Source organism: Pseudophryne corroboree, chromosome 2, assembly GCF_028390025.1.
Source record: "Pseudophryne corroboree isolate aPseCor3 chromosome 2, aPseCor3.hap2, whole genome shotgun sequence".
NCBI lineage: Eukaryota > Metazoa > Chordata > Amphibia > Anura > Myobatrachidae > Pseudophryne > Pseudophryne corroboree.
Genome location: NC_086445.1, coordinates 315,107,759 through 315,126,258, shown reverse-complemented (window position 1 = coordinate 315,126,258; position 18,500 = coordinate 315,107,759). Strand labels below are relative to the sequence as shown.

Here is an 18,500-nt window from a genome sequence, read left to right as displayed (position 1 = left end):
GTTGTTGTGTACATTGTGGTTGTTATGGTGATGGTGATGTCACAAGCATGCGCCGCACAGCTGAAGCGCGGACATGCCGTTGTGGGTAATGCTGACGTGAGCTGTGCCTCGCTTCCGGTCCGGCGGCGGCCGTGGATGCACGTCAGACACTGCCTGCTTTTCACTGGGTGAGGTAGCAATTTAAGGTAAGATTTTGTTTGTTTGTATTTTATATCCTGAAGACGGTAATACACCGAAACGTTGATATACAACTTTCCTGAGTCTGTCATTTTTTCCTGAGTGCCGCACCTGCTTGTTGTGTACATACTGCTGGGGATACCAGCATGTGAGGGCACCAGGATACGCTATATCATTATGGATCCAGTGAGTGCCAGCTACTATGTATGTGATATATATATATATATATATATATATATATATACTATTTTTACAACATTACTGAGTTGCAGCTGTGATTTAAGTTCTGGGATATTTTTTCTGTTGCTATTATAACAATATGCTGCATTTTTTACATGAGTGACACACTGTTACTACTTTTATATGCTAGTTTATGTTTTGAATACAGCAGTTACTGTATGAATGTTTCCTAAGGCTTCAATTCCACAATTTGCACAGAGCTTAGTAATCGCAGGAAACCATTTAATTAGGAAGTGGAGATATTCACTTGAAATGGGTGTTTGTGGGGATGTACTGTAGTTTAGTTTTGTTAATACTGTATGTTTTCTGCTGCCGGGTACACTGGGGTTCCACAGGGAATAACATCGGGGTGTAGAGTAGGATCTTGATCCGAGGCACCAACAGGCTAAAAGCTTTGACTGTTCCCAGAATGCATAGCGCCGCCTCCTCTATAACCCCGCTTCCGTGCACAGGAGCTCAGTTTTGTAGTTGGTGCCTGCAGTACAGGCAGACAACGGGCAGGGCTGCTCCAGCAGCCCTCAGAAGAGCTTTTTTAAGTGAATTTTGAAGACTTCAAGGGCTGCAGCAGAGACACTGTTAGTGTTAGATGTCAGTCAGACATCTCCTGCTGCAGCTCCATCACATCCCCCAGCGGCGCTGTATACTACCGTGCCCTGGTTGCCGGGTACTTACAGCAGAGGCTACGGTTTTCTTCAGTCAGGCACACACACACCACCGCAGCTCTCCAGGATCACGTGGCCGCACTTCGGGAGGAGGTAAGTGGGTCCCCCAGGCGGGACCCGTTAGAAACCACGATCCGGCACGGCTGGTGGGAGGCGGGCCGCGTGCGCTGGCGTGGACACAGTGGCAGTACAGGGACCCCACTAGACCACCAGGGCAAGGGCACAGGTTGGTTTTACTAAAAACCGTTTGTCTATGGCCCACAGTACCCGGTGGGGAAGTCCAGCAAGGGGATAAGGCTCTGACCTGTAGCCCCTCCCCCAGCCCCAGGGCGGCATTTAAAGTAAATGTTTCCTCCCTGGAGCTGCATCTCTCTCTCTCACTCCCTGTCAGCGTTTGGGCGCCATCTTCACATGCTGAGCTGATCCTGGGAGGGCAAATCCTCCTCTGTAAAGCTGCCTGCATGTCAGCGCTGTGCATTTTACAGGACACTTAAGTATTCTACATGTCTGCTGACAGTGTTAGTTAAGAAACAGTGCATTTATTCAGGGTAATGTAGTGCACGTTCCCTGTGATATACATCCAGTATTTTACTGTGCATTGATATATCTATTAATCTGTATAGCTTTACTCAGTATTACTTAGTATTGCTAGTCCAGTGCAGTTTTATTGCATGTCATAATTTCTGCATTGTACATGTGACTGTGTGTGCATATACAGCTGCTGCGTGACTTCCATTCCATGTATCTAACTCAGATTGCTATCCCTATATTCTGTACCCTGCAGGGGGCTAAGTGCGTCAGGGGTATTAGTTCATATAGGTATTTCACAGGATATACTTATTGAGTATTTTTCTCTGTGATTTTCAGTCACCATATACCTCTTGAATTATCTGTGCTAATACACTGCACAGGGGGTTCTTGTTAAGGTATTAGGCTGCTGATATTGTACTGGGTTGCCCATGAATTGAGCTTTCAGGTATGTCAGCTACAAGGGGCGACAGAGCTGGGGCTGATCCCACAATGCGTGATGGTGACGCTGCAGACACAGAGGAAAACATAGCAGCAGAGTGTTCAGGTTCTGGGGGTTCTCTACCTCCCAGTGGGTCTGTAGTAACGGGGGTTCATAATGACCCGCCTTGGGCTACTTTCTCCACGTTATTAAGTACGCTGGTAACTAGACTTACGCCCCCTATGGGACCTCACGTGCCGGTACAACCGCATATTGTCCCTGTGGTTAATCCGCCATAGGTAGATCAACTGTCCACTCAGTTACAGCAATTGAACCACTCATTGACTGAAAAGAAATCTAACCCTTGCCCGCCTAAGATCAAGGGGTCCTCTAAGTGGACCATTACTTCCTCACAATCCACCCACGTCCCAGACACCTCGTCTGATGAGGATGGCGTGTATACTGATCCCACAGACTCTGATCCAGATACTTCTGATGGGGAATCTGTCTCACAGGTGGATGTTCCTGACTTATTGAAGGCTATCAGACTGATTCTTCAAATTACTGATGACCCAGAGCCTGATGCTAACTCTAAGAAACCGGACAGGTTAAAATGTCAGAAGGTAGTTAAACAAGTTTTCTTTTTCATCCACTAGGGGTCACTGGAGTACTCTTGGGATATGGACGGTGTTAGCAAGGACTGGGCACTGAATATTCAAATTTCAGTAACTCTCCTCCCCTCCATACTCCCAGAATACCTCAGTGTTTTTTCGGTGCTCACATGGAAAGGAGCACAAAGCGTGGAGCTCCTCCACATATTCTATTTTTATTTTTGCTTTTTATATATTTATAATCCTTTCCCAGCTTCCACAAAAGCTATGGGTCCAGGATTACAGAAGCTGCTGCGTGCAGCTCTTGGCGTGTCGGGCCTCACAAAGGAGCCCCCTCACAGCCACAAGCAGCTCAGCTAACTTCAGCTGAGACTGCAGAAAGGACTGAACGGAGCTTGCTGGAAGAAGCCCCGTCAGAGCCCAAGTACATCAGCTACCTTCAGCTGAGAACGGAGCTTGCTGTAGAAGCCCCGTCAGAGCACAGGAACCAAGGTATTTATGACCGGGGCGGTCAGCTCACGCTGCCGCCCCGCCGTGTGGCTGCTCTGTGCGTCGCCCCAGGCATCCCGCGGCTCCGTCCCCGCCACCGCTGTTATCAGCTCCCCGCCGCCACTCCCCTATTCCCGGACGCTGATTCGAGGGACGCGCTGGACGGCCGCTGCAAGCGCCGTTCTCAGCGCTCCCTGCCTGTAATGCAATCAGACCTCGGACAGCGTTCAGTGCTGCCGCGGTCTGTTTTTACTGTAACGGCCGGAGGCTTAGGGGAAGGTAACTGCTCAGACCGCGGACAGCGTTCACTGCTGCCGCGGTCTGGCTCAATAACGGCTGGCAGCTCAGCACTGCCAGCGCTCCCTGCACACGCTAAGGGGGTAGCAGGGTGGGGGGGAGATGCCGGCGCCTATGATCACTCAGACCGCGGACAGTGCACACTGCTGCCGCGGTCTGTCCCTGTGAAACAGCCCTCTTAACTAGTGGGCTCATGCTGGGCAGTCAGGAGTTTCCCTGTCCCTATTACATGTAGCGCTGCTGCAGGGGGGGGGGGGGGGGGGGAGATTATGCCACAGCAGCAGCAATAGATCTATACTAAAAAAGGCGCTGCATTGTGTTATCTATGCATTCGTGTAGCGTTTGTTATATCATACAAGATGTTATACCATAGAAAATGTATATAAAATACTGTATGTATATATGGTCATGTAAGGAAATATGCTATATGTTCTTTTACTGTAAGCACATGGATGGAGGCCATTTTAATCATACTTTGTTTCTTTTCCAGAACGTTCCTGTCCTACAACACTGCTCCACCGGATGGCGCAGGGGTGTTGGTAGGAATTTCTGAATCAGGTTTCTTATGGTCTGGCCACGTGCACTGCATTTTGACCATATAGACACATTTTCGCAATTTTACTGAGGTGGAATTGGTCTGTCTTTGTCTATTTATTTGTCTGGTTACATAATAAGTAAGTCACCAGCAAAGACGGGAAAGTTGTTTCACTGCAATGTCTGTACCAATGGGTTCCCGGTGAGTTCTACCACATGCACAGTATATCTTATACTCCCATTTCATCTCCTATTTTGCAAAGATAGTTCTCATTTGCCTTATAAATTACCAGTTTCTGCTATGTTGCAATCCTGACGATTCTATGCCAGGCCTAACTGCGCAAGATGAATGTGAGAAGGGTGAACAGACCAGCAGTCAGATAGTGTGGGTGCGTCAGACTGAAGAGGCTCTGGCAATTTATAAGGTGGTCTTTACTAGACCACAGATCTCCAGCGTGTTTCTTAATTTTTTTTTCTGGAATCTCTAAATAATATGTTAATAGGATCCTGATACACAGGTTTCTAAACCTCGCCGATTTCAGTCTAGTTACTGTTTCCAAAGTCAGTGACATCTCCATGGGAGCTATGCTAGAGTCGCTGTATACAGCAGCAGGGGTGTTGCTTCGACCGTGTTTGGTTGGCATTTGGGTAACTACGGCGTTGCTTGTCTGTATAACAGGACTCAGGTCCGCCCTACAAAACGTCCACCTTATGCTCCTCGCTAATCAAATCTGCGAAGCTGCTGATTATCTATGTACAGCTTCTATGGACGTCTGCCTAGTCAGTTCTCGCATTTCAGCGTCATTCGTGGTGGCACGACAAGTGCTCTGGCTGCGTTCTTAGCAGGCGGAGGCAAAGGTCGAGAAGAAGAATCAAAGCATTACCTTATGCGAAGGTTGCTTGGTCCAAATTTGGACAAAGGTATACTCTGGACCAGTGTTCGAATCCTTTAGACCTCAGCCCTTTTGAGGCCGGGGTAGAGAAACAGCCACGCCTGGTAGGCGAGGTCGAGGACGTGGTTTTCAACAAACCAACACCAGCATCCGGACGCTAAGGTCACCGGCAAGCCAGTGGCAGGACGGGCTCCCAGCCCATCTCTGTTCTCCAGTTGTGGGAGCACGCCTTCAGACGTTTCATTTGGCGGGGTTCCAGACATCCACAGATGGGTGGATCCGCAATTTAGTGTTAAAAGATAAGAGTTCGACTGTCTACCACCTCTGCGGTTTTTCAAGACAGGACTGCCTGTGTCGGACGGCAAGAGGGCGGTTCGGTAAATTGCCATTCACTCTCTGCTGGATTCAGCAGTTTTGTTTCCAGTCCCTGTACACCAACAAGGTCAGGGTTATTATTCCAGTCTGTTTGTGGTACCAAAGCCGGCTGGCTCGGTCAGGCCAATGTTGAATACTTACTACAGATTCAAGATGGAATCTCTGCGGACAGTACTTGCAGGTTCAGAGCCACAGGAAATTCATGATTGCGCTGGATTTCGAGGATGCGTATTTACACATTCCGATTTGCCCACCTCATCAGAGGTTCTTGCGTTTTGCGATACGGCAGTTCCATTATCAGTTTCAGGCTCTACCGTTTGCCCTCTCGTCGGCGCTTAGGGTATTCACCAAAGTGATGTCTGTTATGATGGCTCATCTCATATCCCTGGAAGTGATAATAGTTCCGTATTTAGACGATTTGCTCATCAAAGCTCCGTCTCACCAAATGCGCCTGCAACATGTGTTGCTAACGTACAATGTGCTGGTTCAGCACGGTTGGATTGTCATCTTCAAGAACTCACATCGGATTCCGTCTCAACGACTTCAATTCCTAGGGATGATTCTCGATACGGTAGATCGAAGAATTTGCCTACCAGAACAGAAAGTACAGACTATTCGCCATCTGGTACGATTAGTGCTCAAGCCTCGGTACATTTGTGCATTCGCCTGTTAGGCACAATGGTGGCGACTTTCAAAGCTCTTCTGTTCGGAAGATTTCACTCACGTCCTTTTCAACTGCATGTGCTCGCACAGTGGTCGGGCTCGTATCTGCAGATTCACTAGAGGTGAGGTTGTCTCCACGGGCCAGAGTTTCTGTACTCTGGTGACTCCAAGTACACAATCTAACCGCAGGAAATCGGTTCGGCGTCTGGAATTGGATAGTTCTAACCACAGACGCGAGTCTCAGAGGTTGGGCAGCTGTAGTTCAAAATTGTCAGCTCCAAGGTCTCTGGGCGGATCAAGAAAGATTGCTGTCTATAAATGTCCTAGAACTCCGGACAATTTACAATGCGCTACGACAAGTAGTGCATATGCTTCGGTCTCAGACTGTCCAAGTGCAGTCAGACAACGCAACGGCGGTCGCGTACATCAACAAACAAGGAGGAACGAGAAGCCGCATGGCATGCGGGAAGTAGCTTGAATCTTCAATTGGGCCGCCCATCACCAAGTGATATTGTCGGTAGTGGTCATTCCGATAATGGACAACTGGGAGGCGGATTATCTCAGCCATCGGGATTTTCATCCAGGAGAATGGGCATTAAATCCAGAAGGGTTTCACATGTTGGTCCAGAGGTGGGGATACCCTCAAGTGGACCTGATGGCATCTCGCCATTATCACCAAACGCCCCAGTATGTGTCCAGAACGCGAGAACCAAAGGCAGTGGCAGGGGATGCTCTCACTATTGCGTGGCCGTACAGCCTCGTGTATCTGTTTCCGCTGCTCCCTCTGTTGCTAAAACGGATTTCCGCTGCTCCCTCTGTTGCTAAAACGGATCAAACGAGAGTCTGCCACAGTCATACTAGTGGCGCCTCATTGACCTCGGAGAGCTTGGTTCTCGGATCTTCGCGGGCTACTCGCAGACGATCCTTGCCCGCTTCCGCTACGTCCGGACTTGTTACAACAGGGTCCATTCCTTTACCCCGATTTAGCGCAAATGCGTTTGACGGGGTGGCTGTTGAGACCGCCCTCTTAAGAAGAGAGGGCATTCCACTATCGGTTATAGTAACCATGTTACGTGCTAGAAATCCAGTTACGACAGCTCATTATTACATAATTTGGCGTGCCTATATAGGTTGGTGTGAAGCTCGGAAGTTTCCGACATCATCTTTCAAGTTATCCCGTCTTTTGTTATTTCTACAGACGGGCTTAGATGGAGGACTGCGTTTATCTACACTAAAGGTGCAGGTATCTGCTTTGTCAATTTGCTTTTAAAGACGATTGGCTCTATTGCCGCCTGTACACACCTTTCTGCAAGGTGTCCTCAGAGTACAGCCTACATTCATTCCACCTACAGCGCCATGGGACTTGAATCTGGTTTTAGATTTGGTACAGTCTTCGTACTTTAAACCCTTACATCAAGTGGATATTAAGTTTATCACTTGGAAAACGATTTTTCTCCTAGCCTTAGCTTCGGCAAGGCGTGTTTCAGATTTGGGTGCATTGGCATGCAAGTCACTGTTTTTAGTGTTTCATGATGACAGAGCGGAGCTTCGGACGAATCCTGCTTTCTGGCCAAAGGTAGTGTCATCTTTTCACATCAATCAACCAATAGTAGTTCCTGTGTTAACAGGACATTCTGGAACTTTGGATGTGGTACGCGCATTACGCGTTTATGTATCCCGAACGTCTACAGTTTCTAAGATGGATACGTGGTTTGTTCTCTATGATGCTGCCAAAATGGGTTGGCCAGCTTCTAAGCAGACCTTATCCAGATGGATTATACTGACCATACGTCTGGCTTACCTTCATGCTAGGTTACAGCCGCCTACATCAGTAACATTCCACACGTTCTGTGGAAACTTCATGGGCAGCTGGTCGTGGGGCTTCTACGACGCAGCATTGCCGTGCGGCTACATAGTCATCAGTGCACACGTTTGTGCGCTTTTACAATTTTGATAAGTTTGCGGCATCAGCATCTAGCTTTGGCCGCCTAGTGTTACAGGTGCCAAACAGCTCTCCCGCCCACGAGGGAAGCTTTGGTACGTCCCAAGAGTACTCCAGTGACCCCTAGTGGATGAAAAAGAAAATAGGATTTTGGTACTTACCAGGTAAATCCTTTTCTTTGAATCCATAGGGGGCACTGGACGCCCACCCAGAGCAGTTTTACCTGGTTGTGGTAAGTTCAGTGGATCTTATGGTAACATATTCTCACCGATTTATCGGTTATGGTGTCAACTGGTTAGTTGTCAATAACGTTATGTGTCAACTTTATTGTTGTCCGTTATGTTATAATGTTATAGGTAATTCTCCATTGTTCATCCTCTCTATCCTGTTCGCCTCAGGAAAAAACACTGAGGTATTCTGGGAGTATGGAGGGGAGGAGAGTTACTGAAATTTGAATATTCAGTGCCCAGTCCTTGCTAACACCGTTCATATCCCAAGTGTACTCCAGTGCCCCCTATGGATTCAAAGAAAAGGATTTACCTGGTAAGTACCAAAATCCTATTTTCTCTAACGTCCTTGAGGATGCTGGGACTCCGTAAGGACCATGGGGAATAGACGGGCTCCGCAGGAGATAGGGCACTTTAAGAAAGCTTTGGACTCTGGGTGTGCACTGGCTCCTCCCTCTATGCCCCTCCTCCAGACCTCAGTTTTACACTGTGCCCAGAGCAGGATGGGTGCACTGCAGAGAGCTCTCCTGAGTTCTCTGCCTAAAAGCATTTTTGTTTGGATTTTTTCTACTTTTTCACAGGGAGCACTGCTGGCAACAGGCTCCCTGCATCGAGGGACTGAGGAGAGAGGAGCAGACCTTCTTGTCTAAGATAGGCTCTGCTTCCGCGGCTACTGAGGGGGTGAACGCAGGTTCTTACTGGGCGTCCACCCCCGGAGCCGCGCCGCCGTTCTCACAGAGCTAGAAGAACAGAAGACAGAAGTCGTCAGGCGGCAGAAGCCTTCAGCTTCACGGAGGTAACGCACAGCACTGCAGCTGTGCGTCATTGCTCCCATACACCTCACACACTCCGGTCACTGTAAGGGTGCAGGGCGCGGGGGGGGGGGGGGGGGGCGCGCCCTGGGCAGCAATATAAACACCTCTTATGGCAAAAGACAATATACATGTACAGGTGAGCACTGTACATGTATATAAAAGAGCCCCCGCCATATTTTTGTAAGTTTGAGCGTCACAGAAGCCCGCCGCCGAGGGGGCGGGGCTTCTCCCTCAGCACTCACCAGCGCCATTTTCTCTCCACAGCACCGCTGAGAGGAAGCTCCCTGGACTCTCCCCTGCTTACACACAGTGAAGGGGTGTTTAAAAGAGAGGGGGGGGGCACATAATTGGCGGATAACATTATACAGCGCTGCTGGGGAAAAACATTTTGTGTTGGTCTCCAGGATCATTGCGCTGGGGGTGTGTGCTGGCATACTCTCTCTCTGTCTCTCCAAAGGGCCTTGACAGGGATACTGTCTTCAGAAAGGGGTTCCCTGTGTGTGTGAAGTGTGTCGGTACGCGTGTGTCGACATGTTTGACAAGGAAGGCTCGCTTAATGTGGAGGGGGAGTGCTTGAATGTCATGTCGCCGTCGGCAACGCCGACACCGGAATGGGTGGATATGCTGAATGTCTTGAATGCAAATGTTAATCTATTGCATAAAAGGTTAGACAAGGCAGAAGCTAGGGATCAGTCAGGTAGCCAGTCCATGCCTGTACCTGTGGCGCCAGGCCTTTCGGGGTCTCAGAAGCGCACCATATCCCAGATCGATGACACAGATACTGACTCTAGTGTCGACTATGAAGATGCAAAATTACAGCCGAAGGTGGCAAAAGGTATTCGGTACATGATTATTGCCATTAAAGAGGTTTTGCATATTACTGAAGAACCCCCTGTCCCTGACACGAGGGTACACATGTATAAAGGGAAAAAGCCTGAAGTCACCTTTCCATCCTCATTTGAACTAAGTGAATTGTGCGAAAAGGCTTGAGAATCTCCGGATAGGAGACCACAAGTTCCCAAAAGGATTCTTTTGGCGTATCCTTTTCCACAAACTGATAGGATACACTGGGAATCTTTGCCTAAAGTAGACAAGGCGCTGACACGCTTGTCCAAAAAGGTGGCACTGCCTTCTCAGGATACGGCTTCCCTCAAGGAACCTGCTGACCGCAGGCAGGAAATTGCCTTGAAGCACATTTACACTCATTCAGGTACTATTGCTAGACCGGCTATGGCGTCGGCCTGGGTTTGTAGTGCGGTTGTGGCATGGGCAGATTCCTTATCTACGGAGATTGACACCTTAGAAAGGGATGCTATTCAAATGACCATAGAGCATATCAGAGATGCTGCCTTGTATATGAGGGATGCTCAGAGAGACATTTGTTTATTAAGCTCCAGAATAAATGCTATGTCTATTTCTGCTAGGCGGCTCTTGTGGACCCGACAGTGGACGGGAGATGCCGATTCAAAGCGGCATATGGAGTCCTTGCCTTACAAAGGGGAGGAGTTGTTTGGAGACGGCCTCTCGGACCTTGTCTCTACGGCTACGGCTGGTAAGTCGAATTTCTTACCTAATGTCCCCCCGCAGCATACAAAAAAGGCAGCTCATTATCAAATGCAGTCCTTTCGTTCCAATAAAAACAAAAAGGTACGGGGATCATCCTTTGTTGCCAGAGGGAAAGGTAGGGGAAAGAAGCTGCACACAGCTAGTTCCCAAGAGCAAAAGTCCTCCCCTGCCTCTGCAAAGTCCACCGCATGGCGCTGGGGCTTCCCGGGGGGAGGCAGATCTAGTGGGAGCTCGTCTTCGGTTTTTCAGCCACGTCTGGGTTCACTCGCAGGTGGATCCCTGGGCATTAGAGATTGTTTCTCAGGGATACAGGCTGGGATTCGAAGACTTGCCTCCTCGCCAGTTTTTCAAATCGGCTCTGCCGGCTTCCCCGTCAGAGAGGGAGCTAGTGTTGGCAGCAATCCAAAAATTGTATATTCAACAGGTGATTGTCACAGTTCCTCATCTCCAGCAAGGAGAGGGATATTACTCGACCCTGTTTGTGGTACCGAAACCGGACGGTTCGGTCAGACCCATTTTAAACTTAAAATCTCTGAACCTGTACTTGAAGAGGTTCAAGTTCAAGATGGAATCACTCAGGGCGGTCATCACCAGCCTGGAGGGGGGGGATTGGATGGTGTCCCTGGACATAAAGGATGCATACCTTCATGTTCCGATATTCCCCCCTCATCAGGCGTTCCTGAGATTTGCAGTGCAGGACTGTCGCTACCAATTTCAGACGTTGCCGTTTGGGCTTTCCACGGCCCCGAGGATTTTCACCACGGTAATGGCGGAAATTATGGTGCTCCTGCGCAGGCAGGGGCTCACAATTATCCCATACTTCGACTATCTCCTCATAAAGGCGAGATCTCGGGAGAAGTTGCTGGACAGCGTGTCTCTGTCCATGAAGACGTTGCAGATACACGGCTGGATTCTCAATGTACCGAAGTCCCAGCTAGTCCCTACAACGCGTCTGACCTTTTTGGGCCTGATTCTAGACACAGACTAGAAAAAGGGTTTTCTTCCGATCGAAAAGGTTCAGGAGCTCATAGCCATGGTCAGGAACCTATTAAAACCAAAAAAGGTTTCAGTGCATCATTGCACGCGGGTCCTGGGGAAGATGGTGGCTTCATACGAGGCCATCCCTTTCGGCAGGTTCCATGCGAGGACCTTTCAATGGGACCTCTTGGACAAGTGGTCCGGGTCCCATTTACGAATGCATCAAAGGATCACCCTGTCTCCCAGGACCAGGGTATCTCTCCTGTGGTGGCTGAACAGTGCTCACCTGCTAGAGGGTCGCAGGTTCTGCATTCAGGACTGGGTCCTGGTGACCACGGACGCAAGCCTCCGAGGCTGGGGAGCAGTAACACTGGGAAGAAATTTCCAAGGTCTCTGGTCGAACCTAGAGACTTGTCTCCACATCAACGTCCTGGAGTTGAGGGCCATATACAACGCCCTGTGTCAAGCGGAGGAATTGCTTCGGAGAAAACCGGTTCTGATTCAGTCGGACAACGTCACGGCAGTGGCTCATATAAACCGGCAAGGCGGAACAAGGAGCAGAGTGGCCATGGCAGAAGCGACCAGGATTCTACGCTGGGCGAAGGCCATGTAAGCGCACTATCAGCAGTGTTCATCCCGTGGGTGGACAACTGGGAGGCTGACTTCCTCAGCAGGCACGACCTGCATCCGGGAGAGTGGGGACTTCATCAAGAAGTCTTCGCACAGATCACGGATCGATGGGGACTTCCTCAAATTGACATGACGGCATCCCGTCTCAACAAAAAGTTAAAGCGGTATTGCGCCAGGTCAAGGGACCCTCAGGCGGTAGCGGTAGACGCTCTGGTGACACCTTGGGTGTTCAGATTGGTCTACAGTATGTGTTTCCTCCTCTTCCTCTCATACCCAAAGTGTTGAGAATAATAAGAATGAGCAGGGTCAGAAAAATCCTCATTGTTCCAGATTGGCCACGGAGGACTTGGTATCCGGAGCTGCAAGAGTTGCTCACAGAAGATCTGTGGCCTCTTCCTCTAAGGCAGGACCTGCTGCGGCAGGGGCCCTGTCTGTTCCAAGACTTACCGCGGCTGCGTTTGACGGCATGGCAGTTGAACGCCGGATCCTAGCGGAAAAAGGAATTCTGGAGGAAGTCATTCCTACCCTGATCAAGGCTAGGAAAGATGTGACGTTAAAACATTATCACCGTATATGGCGGAAATATGTTTCTTGGTGTGAGGCCAGAGCTGCTCCTACGGAGGAGTTCCATTTGGGCCGTCTGCTTCACTTCCTTCAAACAGGAGTGACTTTGGGCCTAAAATTAGGGTCCATAAAGGTCCAAATTTCGGCCTTATCCATTTTCTTTCAAAGAGAATTAGCCTCTCTTCCTGAAGTACAGACTTTTGTGAAGGGGGTGCTGCATATTCAGCCTCCCTTTGTGCCTCCGGTGGCGCCTTGGGATCTTAACGTGGTGTTACGTTTCCTCAAGTCACCTTGGTTTGAACCACTCAAAACTGTGGAGTTGAAATACCTCACGTGGAAAGTGGTCATGTTGTTGGCATTGGCTTCGGCTAGACGTGTTTCAGAATTGGCGGCTTTATCTCACAAAAGCCCATACTTGGTTTTTCACGTGGATAGGGCAGAGTTGAGGACTCGTCCTCAATTTCTGCCAAAGGTGGTCTCATCTTTTTATATGAACCAACCTATTGTCGTGCCTGTGGCTACACGGGACTTGGAGGATTCCGAGTCCCTGGATGTGGTCAGGGCTTTGAAGATTTATGTGACCAGAACGGCTAGAATCAGGAAGACTGAAGCTCTGTTTGTTCTGTATGCGCCCAACAAGGTTGGCGCTCCTGCTTCAAAGCAGGCTATTGCTCGCTGGATCTGTAACAAGATTCAGCAGGCGCATTCTACGGCAGAATTGCCGTTACCGAAATCGGTTAAGGCCCATTCCACTAGGAAAGTGGGCTCTTCTTGGGCGGCTGCCCGAGGGGTCTCGGCATTACAGTTGTGCCGAGCAGCTACTTGGTCGGGGTCTAACACCTTTGCAAAGTTCTATAAGTTTGATACCCTGACTGAGGAGGACCTCCTGTTTGCTCAATCGGTGCTGCAGAGTCATCCGCACTCTCCCGCCCGTTTGGGAGCTTTGGTATAATCCCCATGGTCCTTACGGAGTCCCAGCATCCTCAAGGACGTTAGAGAAAATAAGTTTTTACTTACCGGTAAATCTATTTCTCGTAGTCCGTAGAGGATGCTGGGCGCCCGTCCCAAGTGCGGACTTCTTCTGCAAGACTTGTATGTAGTTATTGCTTACATAAGGGTTATGTTATAGTTTATCGGTTGAACCGTGGCTATGTTGTTGTTCATACTGTTAACTGGGTAGTTTATCACAAGTTATACGGTGTGATTGGTGTGGCTGGTATGGATCTCGCCCTTAGATTTACAAAAATCCTTCCTCGTACTGTCCATCTCCTCTGGGCACAGTTTCCCTAACTGAGGTCTGGAGGAGGGGCATAGAGGGAGGAGCCAGTGCACACCCAGAGTCCAAAGCTTTCTTAAAGTGCCCTATCTCCTGCGGAGCCCGTCTATTCCCCATGGTCCTTACGGAGTCCCAGCATCCTCTACGGACTACGAGAAATAGATTTACCGGTAAGTAAAATCTTATTTTACCTCACTCTGACCATTTAGTTAACATACGTCAAGAATCCTGGGAAAATCCAGCAAAGAAATTCACACCTCACAAGAAGATGCTAGCTCGCTATCCCCTCGCTGCGGAGCTAAGTAAAAATTGGGAAACACCCCCGCCAGTGGATTCACAAGTGACGTGGCTGGTGGTTTCCTCAGCTCTGCCTGTAACTACCGTCACTTCTTTGAAAGAACCAATGGATAAGCGTGTGGAGGGTTGCTTAAAGGCGATTTACACCCTCGCAGGAGCTGTGCATCGGCCCACTATTGCAGCGACATGGACTGCAGAGGCTATTGAAGCGTGGGCTCAGGAGGTGGAAGCGGAGATGCCTTCCAACTTTTCTGATAATGCTAGACAGTGTCTCGTATATTGTCACAGCATCTCATTACATTAAGGAGGCGGCTTCTGATGCTGGTGTTCTGGCGGCCAAGGCTTCTACTACGTCCATTTTGGCTCGCCGGATCCCATGGCTACGGTCCTGGTCTGTGGACCTGGTCTCTAAGAGTACCCTGGAGGTGCTCCCTTCTAAGGGAGACATTCTTTTTGGAGAGGACCTCAACAAGATAGTGGCTGACTTAGCTTCTGCTAAAACAGCGTGTCTACCTAGTACTGCTCCTTCGGTGCCGAAGGTTAAGAGTACTTCCTTTCGTCCTTCAGGTAAATCCAAAGGTCAGGCGTACCCGAAACAGGCTTGCACTTCCAAAACCGCTAAGCCTAAATGTGCCTGGGCTGCACGTCAGCCTGCTTCCAAAACTGACAAGCCTGCTGCATGACGGGGTGGGCCGGCCTCCCTCTGGGGGATCCCAGAGTGGGAGTCCGATTTCTAGGGTGTACCCAGGAATGGTTGAAGACCACTTCCGACGCCTGGCTACGGGAAGTTGTCACTCGCGGATACGCCATATCCTTAAAGAATCGTCCCCCTCATCGATTTTGCCTGACAGACGTCCCTTTGGATCAGGTGAAGGCTAAAACTCTTCATTCGGTGGTATAGTCCCTCCTGGACACAGGAGTTGGTAGTACAGGTGCCTCTGGCTCAGAGAGGCAAGGGGTACTATTCACCGCTATTCCTAGTCCCGAAACCAAATGTGTCCTCTCGGCCCATTCTCAACCTCAAGTCCTTGAACAGATTTGTGAGAGTCTCCAAGTTTCGTATGGAAACTCTTCGCTCTATTGTTCTGGCCTTGGAGCCTGGGGATTATATGGTCTTCCTGGACATACAGGATGCTTACCTGCATATTCCTATTGCAATGTCACATCAGCAGTACCTGAGGTTTACTGTGGGCAACCTCCATTATCAATTTTGGGCTTTACCTTTTGGTTTGACCACAGCCCCGCGTGTCTCCACAAAGGTCATGGTGGTAATGATGGCTGCACTTCGCCGTCAAAGGGTCAGGATCCTACCGTGTCTGAACGACTTATTGATCCTGGCGAATTCCCCAGAAATTCTCCTACGTCATGTGGATCTGATGCTACAGTTTCTGCAAGCCCACGGGTGGCTCATCAACTAGAAGAAGTCTTCCCTGGTCCCTGCTCAGAGCATGGTGTACCTAGGGGCATTGTTGGACACTCACAACCAGAGGTTGTTCTTGTCTCAGGACAGGATTCGGTGCTTCCTATCTCGTCCGCAAGTGTCGCTAAACTCGGCAATGCAAGTGCTAGGTCTCATGGTGTTGGCTTTCGACATGGTGGAGTACGCTCAATTCCGTTCCCGCCCTCTCCAGAAACTGATTCTAGCCAAGTGGGACGGCCTGCCTCACCGGATCAGGTCTCACATGATCTTGTCTCCGGAGGTCCGTCTGTCACTGAGCTGGCTGCACGACCATCGACTGAGCAGGGGTCGTCCCTTCTGGATCTCCAGCTGGGTCCTCCTGACAACGGTTGCCAGTCTGAGAGGTTGGGGCGTGGTGTTGGAGCAACACTCCCTTCAGGGTCGGTGGACCAAGGAGGAATCTCTCCTCCCGATAAACATTCTGGAACTGCGGGCGGTGTTCAATGCTCTGAACCTGGCCAGGCATTTAATACAGAACAGGCCTGTTCAGGTACAGTATGATACCTTCTCCTGCCGTGAGAATGTGGTGAACGTGGCTACTAACGTTTGTCGTCTCTTTTACCTGCTACTGCATTGGACTGGTTATCAAAACTGAGCTCCTGTACACGGATGTGGGGTTATAGAGGCGCTATGCATTCTGGGAAAAGTCAAAGCTTATAACCTGTTGGTGCCTCGGATCAAGATCCTACTCTACACCCCAATGTTATTCCCTGTGGAACCCAGTGTACCTCGCAGAAAGAGATTTAACAAAGGTAAGTTTTTACCATAAATCTCCTTTTTTGTTCCCCCTATACTTTGCTGAAATATGTTTTGCTTCTGATTGTTAGGTGTCCCAAAATGCAAACGAGGGGAGATATGGCAGTTTCTGTCTGTACAGTATCGCCTAAGACACAGACTTCCAAGCAAACAGCAGCCATCAGATATAACATATAGTGACCTTCTGAAGCAACTCACAGCCCAGCAGCATGCAATACTTGTTGATCTTGGTATGTGATTATCATTTATCTGCAGAGTTCTTGTGCAATGTTAATTCACCGTTAACATTACCTCAATACTGTTTTAAGTAAAAACATTGTGTACATAATTACTGCTATTTATAAATAAAACCAAATAATTATGTTTGTGAGTGCTATAAATAATATCGAACACATTCACATATCATAAATAACATATTACATTTTTACTAAACAACAACAGGAATTTTATTTATAGTAGTGCAAGGAATGTGTTTGGATGATTCCATTTTTGATTGCATTTTTCTTTTTTTACAGGAAGAACCTTCCCAACCCACCCTTATTTCTCTGCACAGCTGGGAGCGGGGCAGCTGTCCCTGTATAATCTTCTCAAAGCATATTCCTTGCTAGACCAAGAAGTTGGCTATTGTCAGGGAATCAGTTTTGTGGCAGGGGTACTTCTCCTTCATATGAGTGAACAACAATCCTTTGAAATGCTAAAGTTTCTGATGTACGACCTCTCGTTCCGTAAGCAGTATCGGCCAGATATGATGTCCCTTCAGGTACTCTCAAACACTTTTGATTAAATGGATTTTAAATGTCACAGAGGAATTCTGGAACCATATGAAAGCATGAAGAAGTAGGGTGTTGTACAGAAAATAGAAATCAGAAGTGACTTATGATACACAAGTTTTCTTAATGAACACTGAAGTGATGGCAGCAGAACTCACTATTTGTACAGATTTTCAGGAAACTACATGTTTTATCATTATTTGTGTATTAGATGTTGTTTTGAAGAAAATAAGAGAGTTTACATGGTGCTATTTGAAGCTTTGTAAGGGAGAGCATGGGAAAGGGAGGGGTAACATTTGTGCAGCCACTTGCCTTTTGCTATCGGGTCCCAGCCTGGAGACCCAAAACTCACCAATATTTAGAAACCTAGGGGTATATTTACTAATGTGCAGGTTTGTAGTAGTGGATATGTGCCTATAGCAACCAATCCAATTCTAGCTATTATGTTCTAGAAAGTGTTAGATAAATAATAAGCAGAACCTGGTTGCTATTGGCAACATCTCCATTTCTATAAACCTGCACTTTAATTAATATTCACCCTAGTTATCCACCCCATCTTAAGGAATTGACATGCCAGAAGCTGGGCACGTAGACCTCAAGTTATGGGGCATTTATGCATTACATTTCTATTGACTATGGCAGACCCTCTCACTTCAGTGTCTAGAGCATAAGTCCCAACTGTCCCGATTATCGCGGGACAGTCCCGTTTTTATGGGACTGTCCCGCTGTCCCACCCACAGGTCGCAGTGTCTTGGGGAAGGGGGGGGGGGGGGGGGCAGTTGGCAGGCTCCTGTCAGTGCGCACAGCGTCTGTTCGTAGGATAAAAAGGGTCTGGGGGCATGCCAGCAGCTCATGGAGCTCTGGCCATGCCCCCACTGTGAGGTAATTTAAGCTATGCCCCTTTTTCGGGCGGGCGCGGCTTCACAGCACAGAGGAGTCCCACTCCTCCTGAACTAAAGTTGGGAGGTATGGTCTAGAGTCACTGCAGAGACATTTGGAACGATCGCTGTACAGAAGTAAAGCCCAGATTTATCAAGCGTTGGAGAGTGATAAATTGCATGATGATCAAGTAACAGCCAACCAGCTCCTAACTGCCATGTTACAGGCTGTGTTTGAAAAATGACAGTTAGTAGCTGATTGGTTGGTACTTTGGGGTCTATTCATGAAGCAGTGGAGAAGTGAACCTGTGGAGAAGTTGCCCATGGCAACCAATTAGCTGCTCCGTACAATTGTATAGTAAGCAGATTATAAATGTTACTTCAATGCTGATTAGTTGCCATGGACAACTTCTCCACTGGCTCACTTCTCCACACTTTTCACTGCTTCATGA

General features: G+C 48.7%; 1 protein-coding gene across 8 annotated transcripts in view; it reads left to right on the top strand.

The window, feature by feature from the left end:
• Positions 1 to 18,500, top strand: part of TBC1D4 (TBC1 domain family member 4) — a 300,990-nt gene that overhangs the window by 243,708 nt on the left and 38,782 nt on the right. For all 8 annotated transcript variants that reach the window (XM_063952941.1, XM_063952940.1, XM_063952938.1 and 5 more), the window contains 2 exons: positions 16,472 to 16,630; positions 16,916 to 17,160. In XM_063952941.1, the coding sequence (XP_063809011.1) occupies positions 16,472 to 16,630; positions 16,916 to 17,160 (404 nt within the window). The remainder of the gene's footprint in view (positions 1 to 16,471; positions 16,631 to 16,915; positions 17,161 to 18,500) is intronic.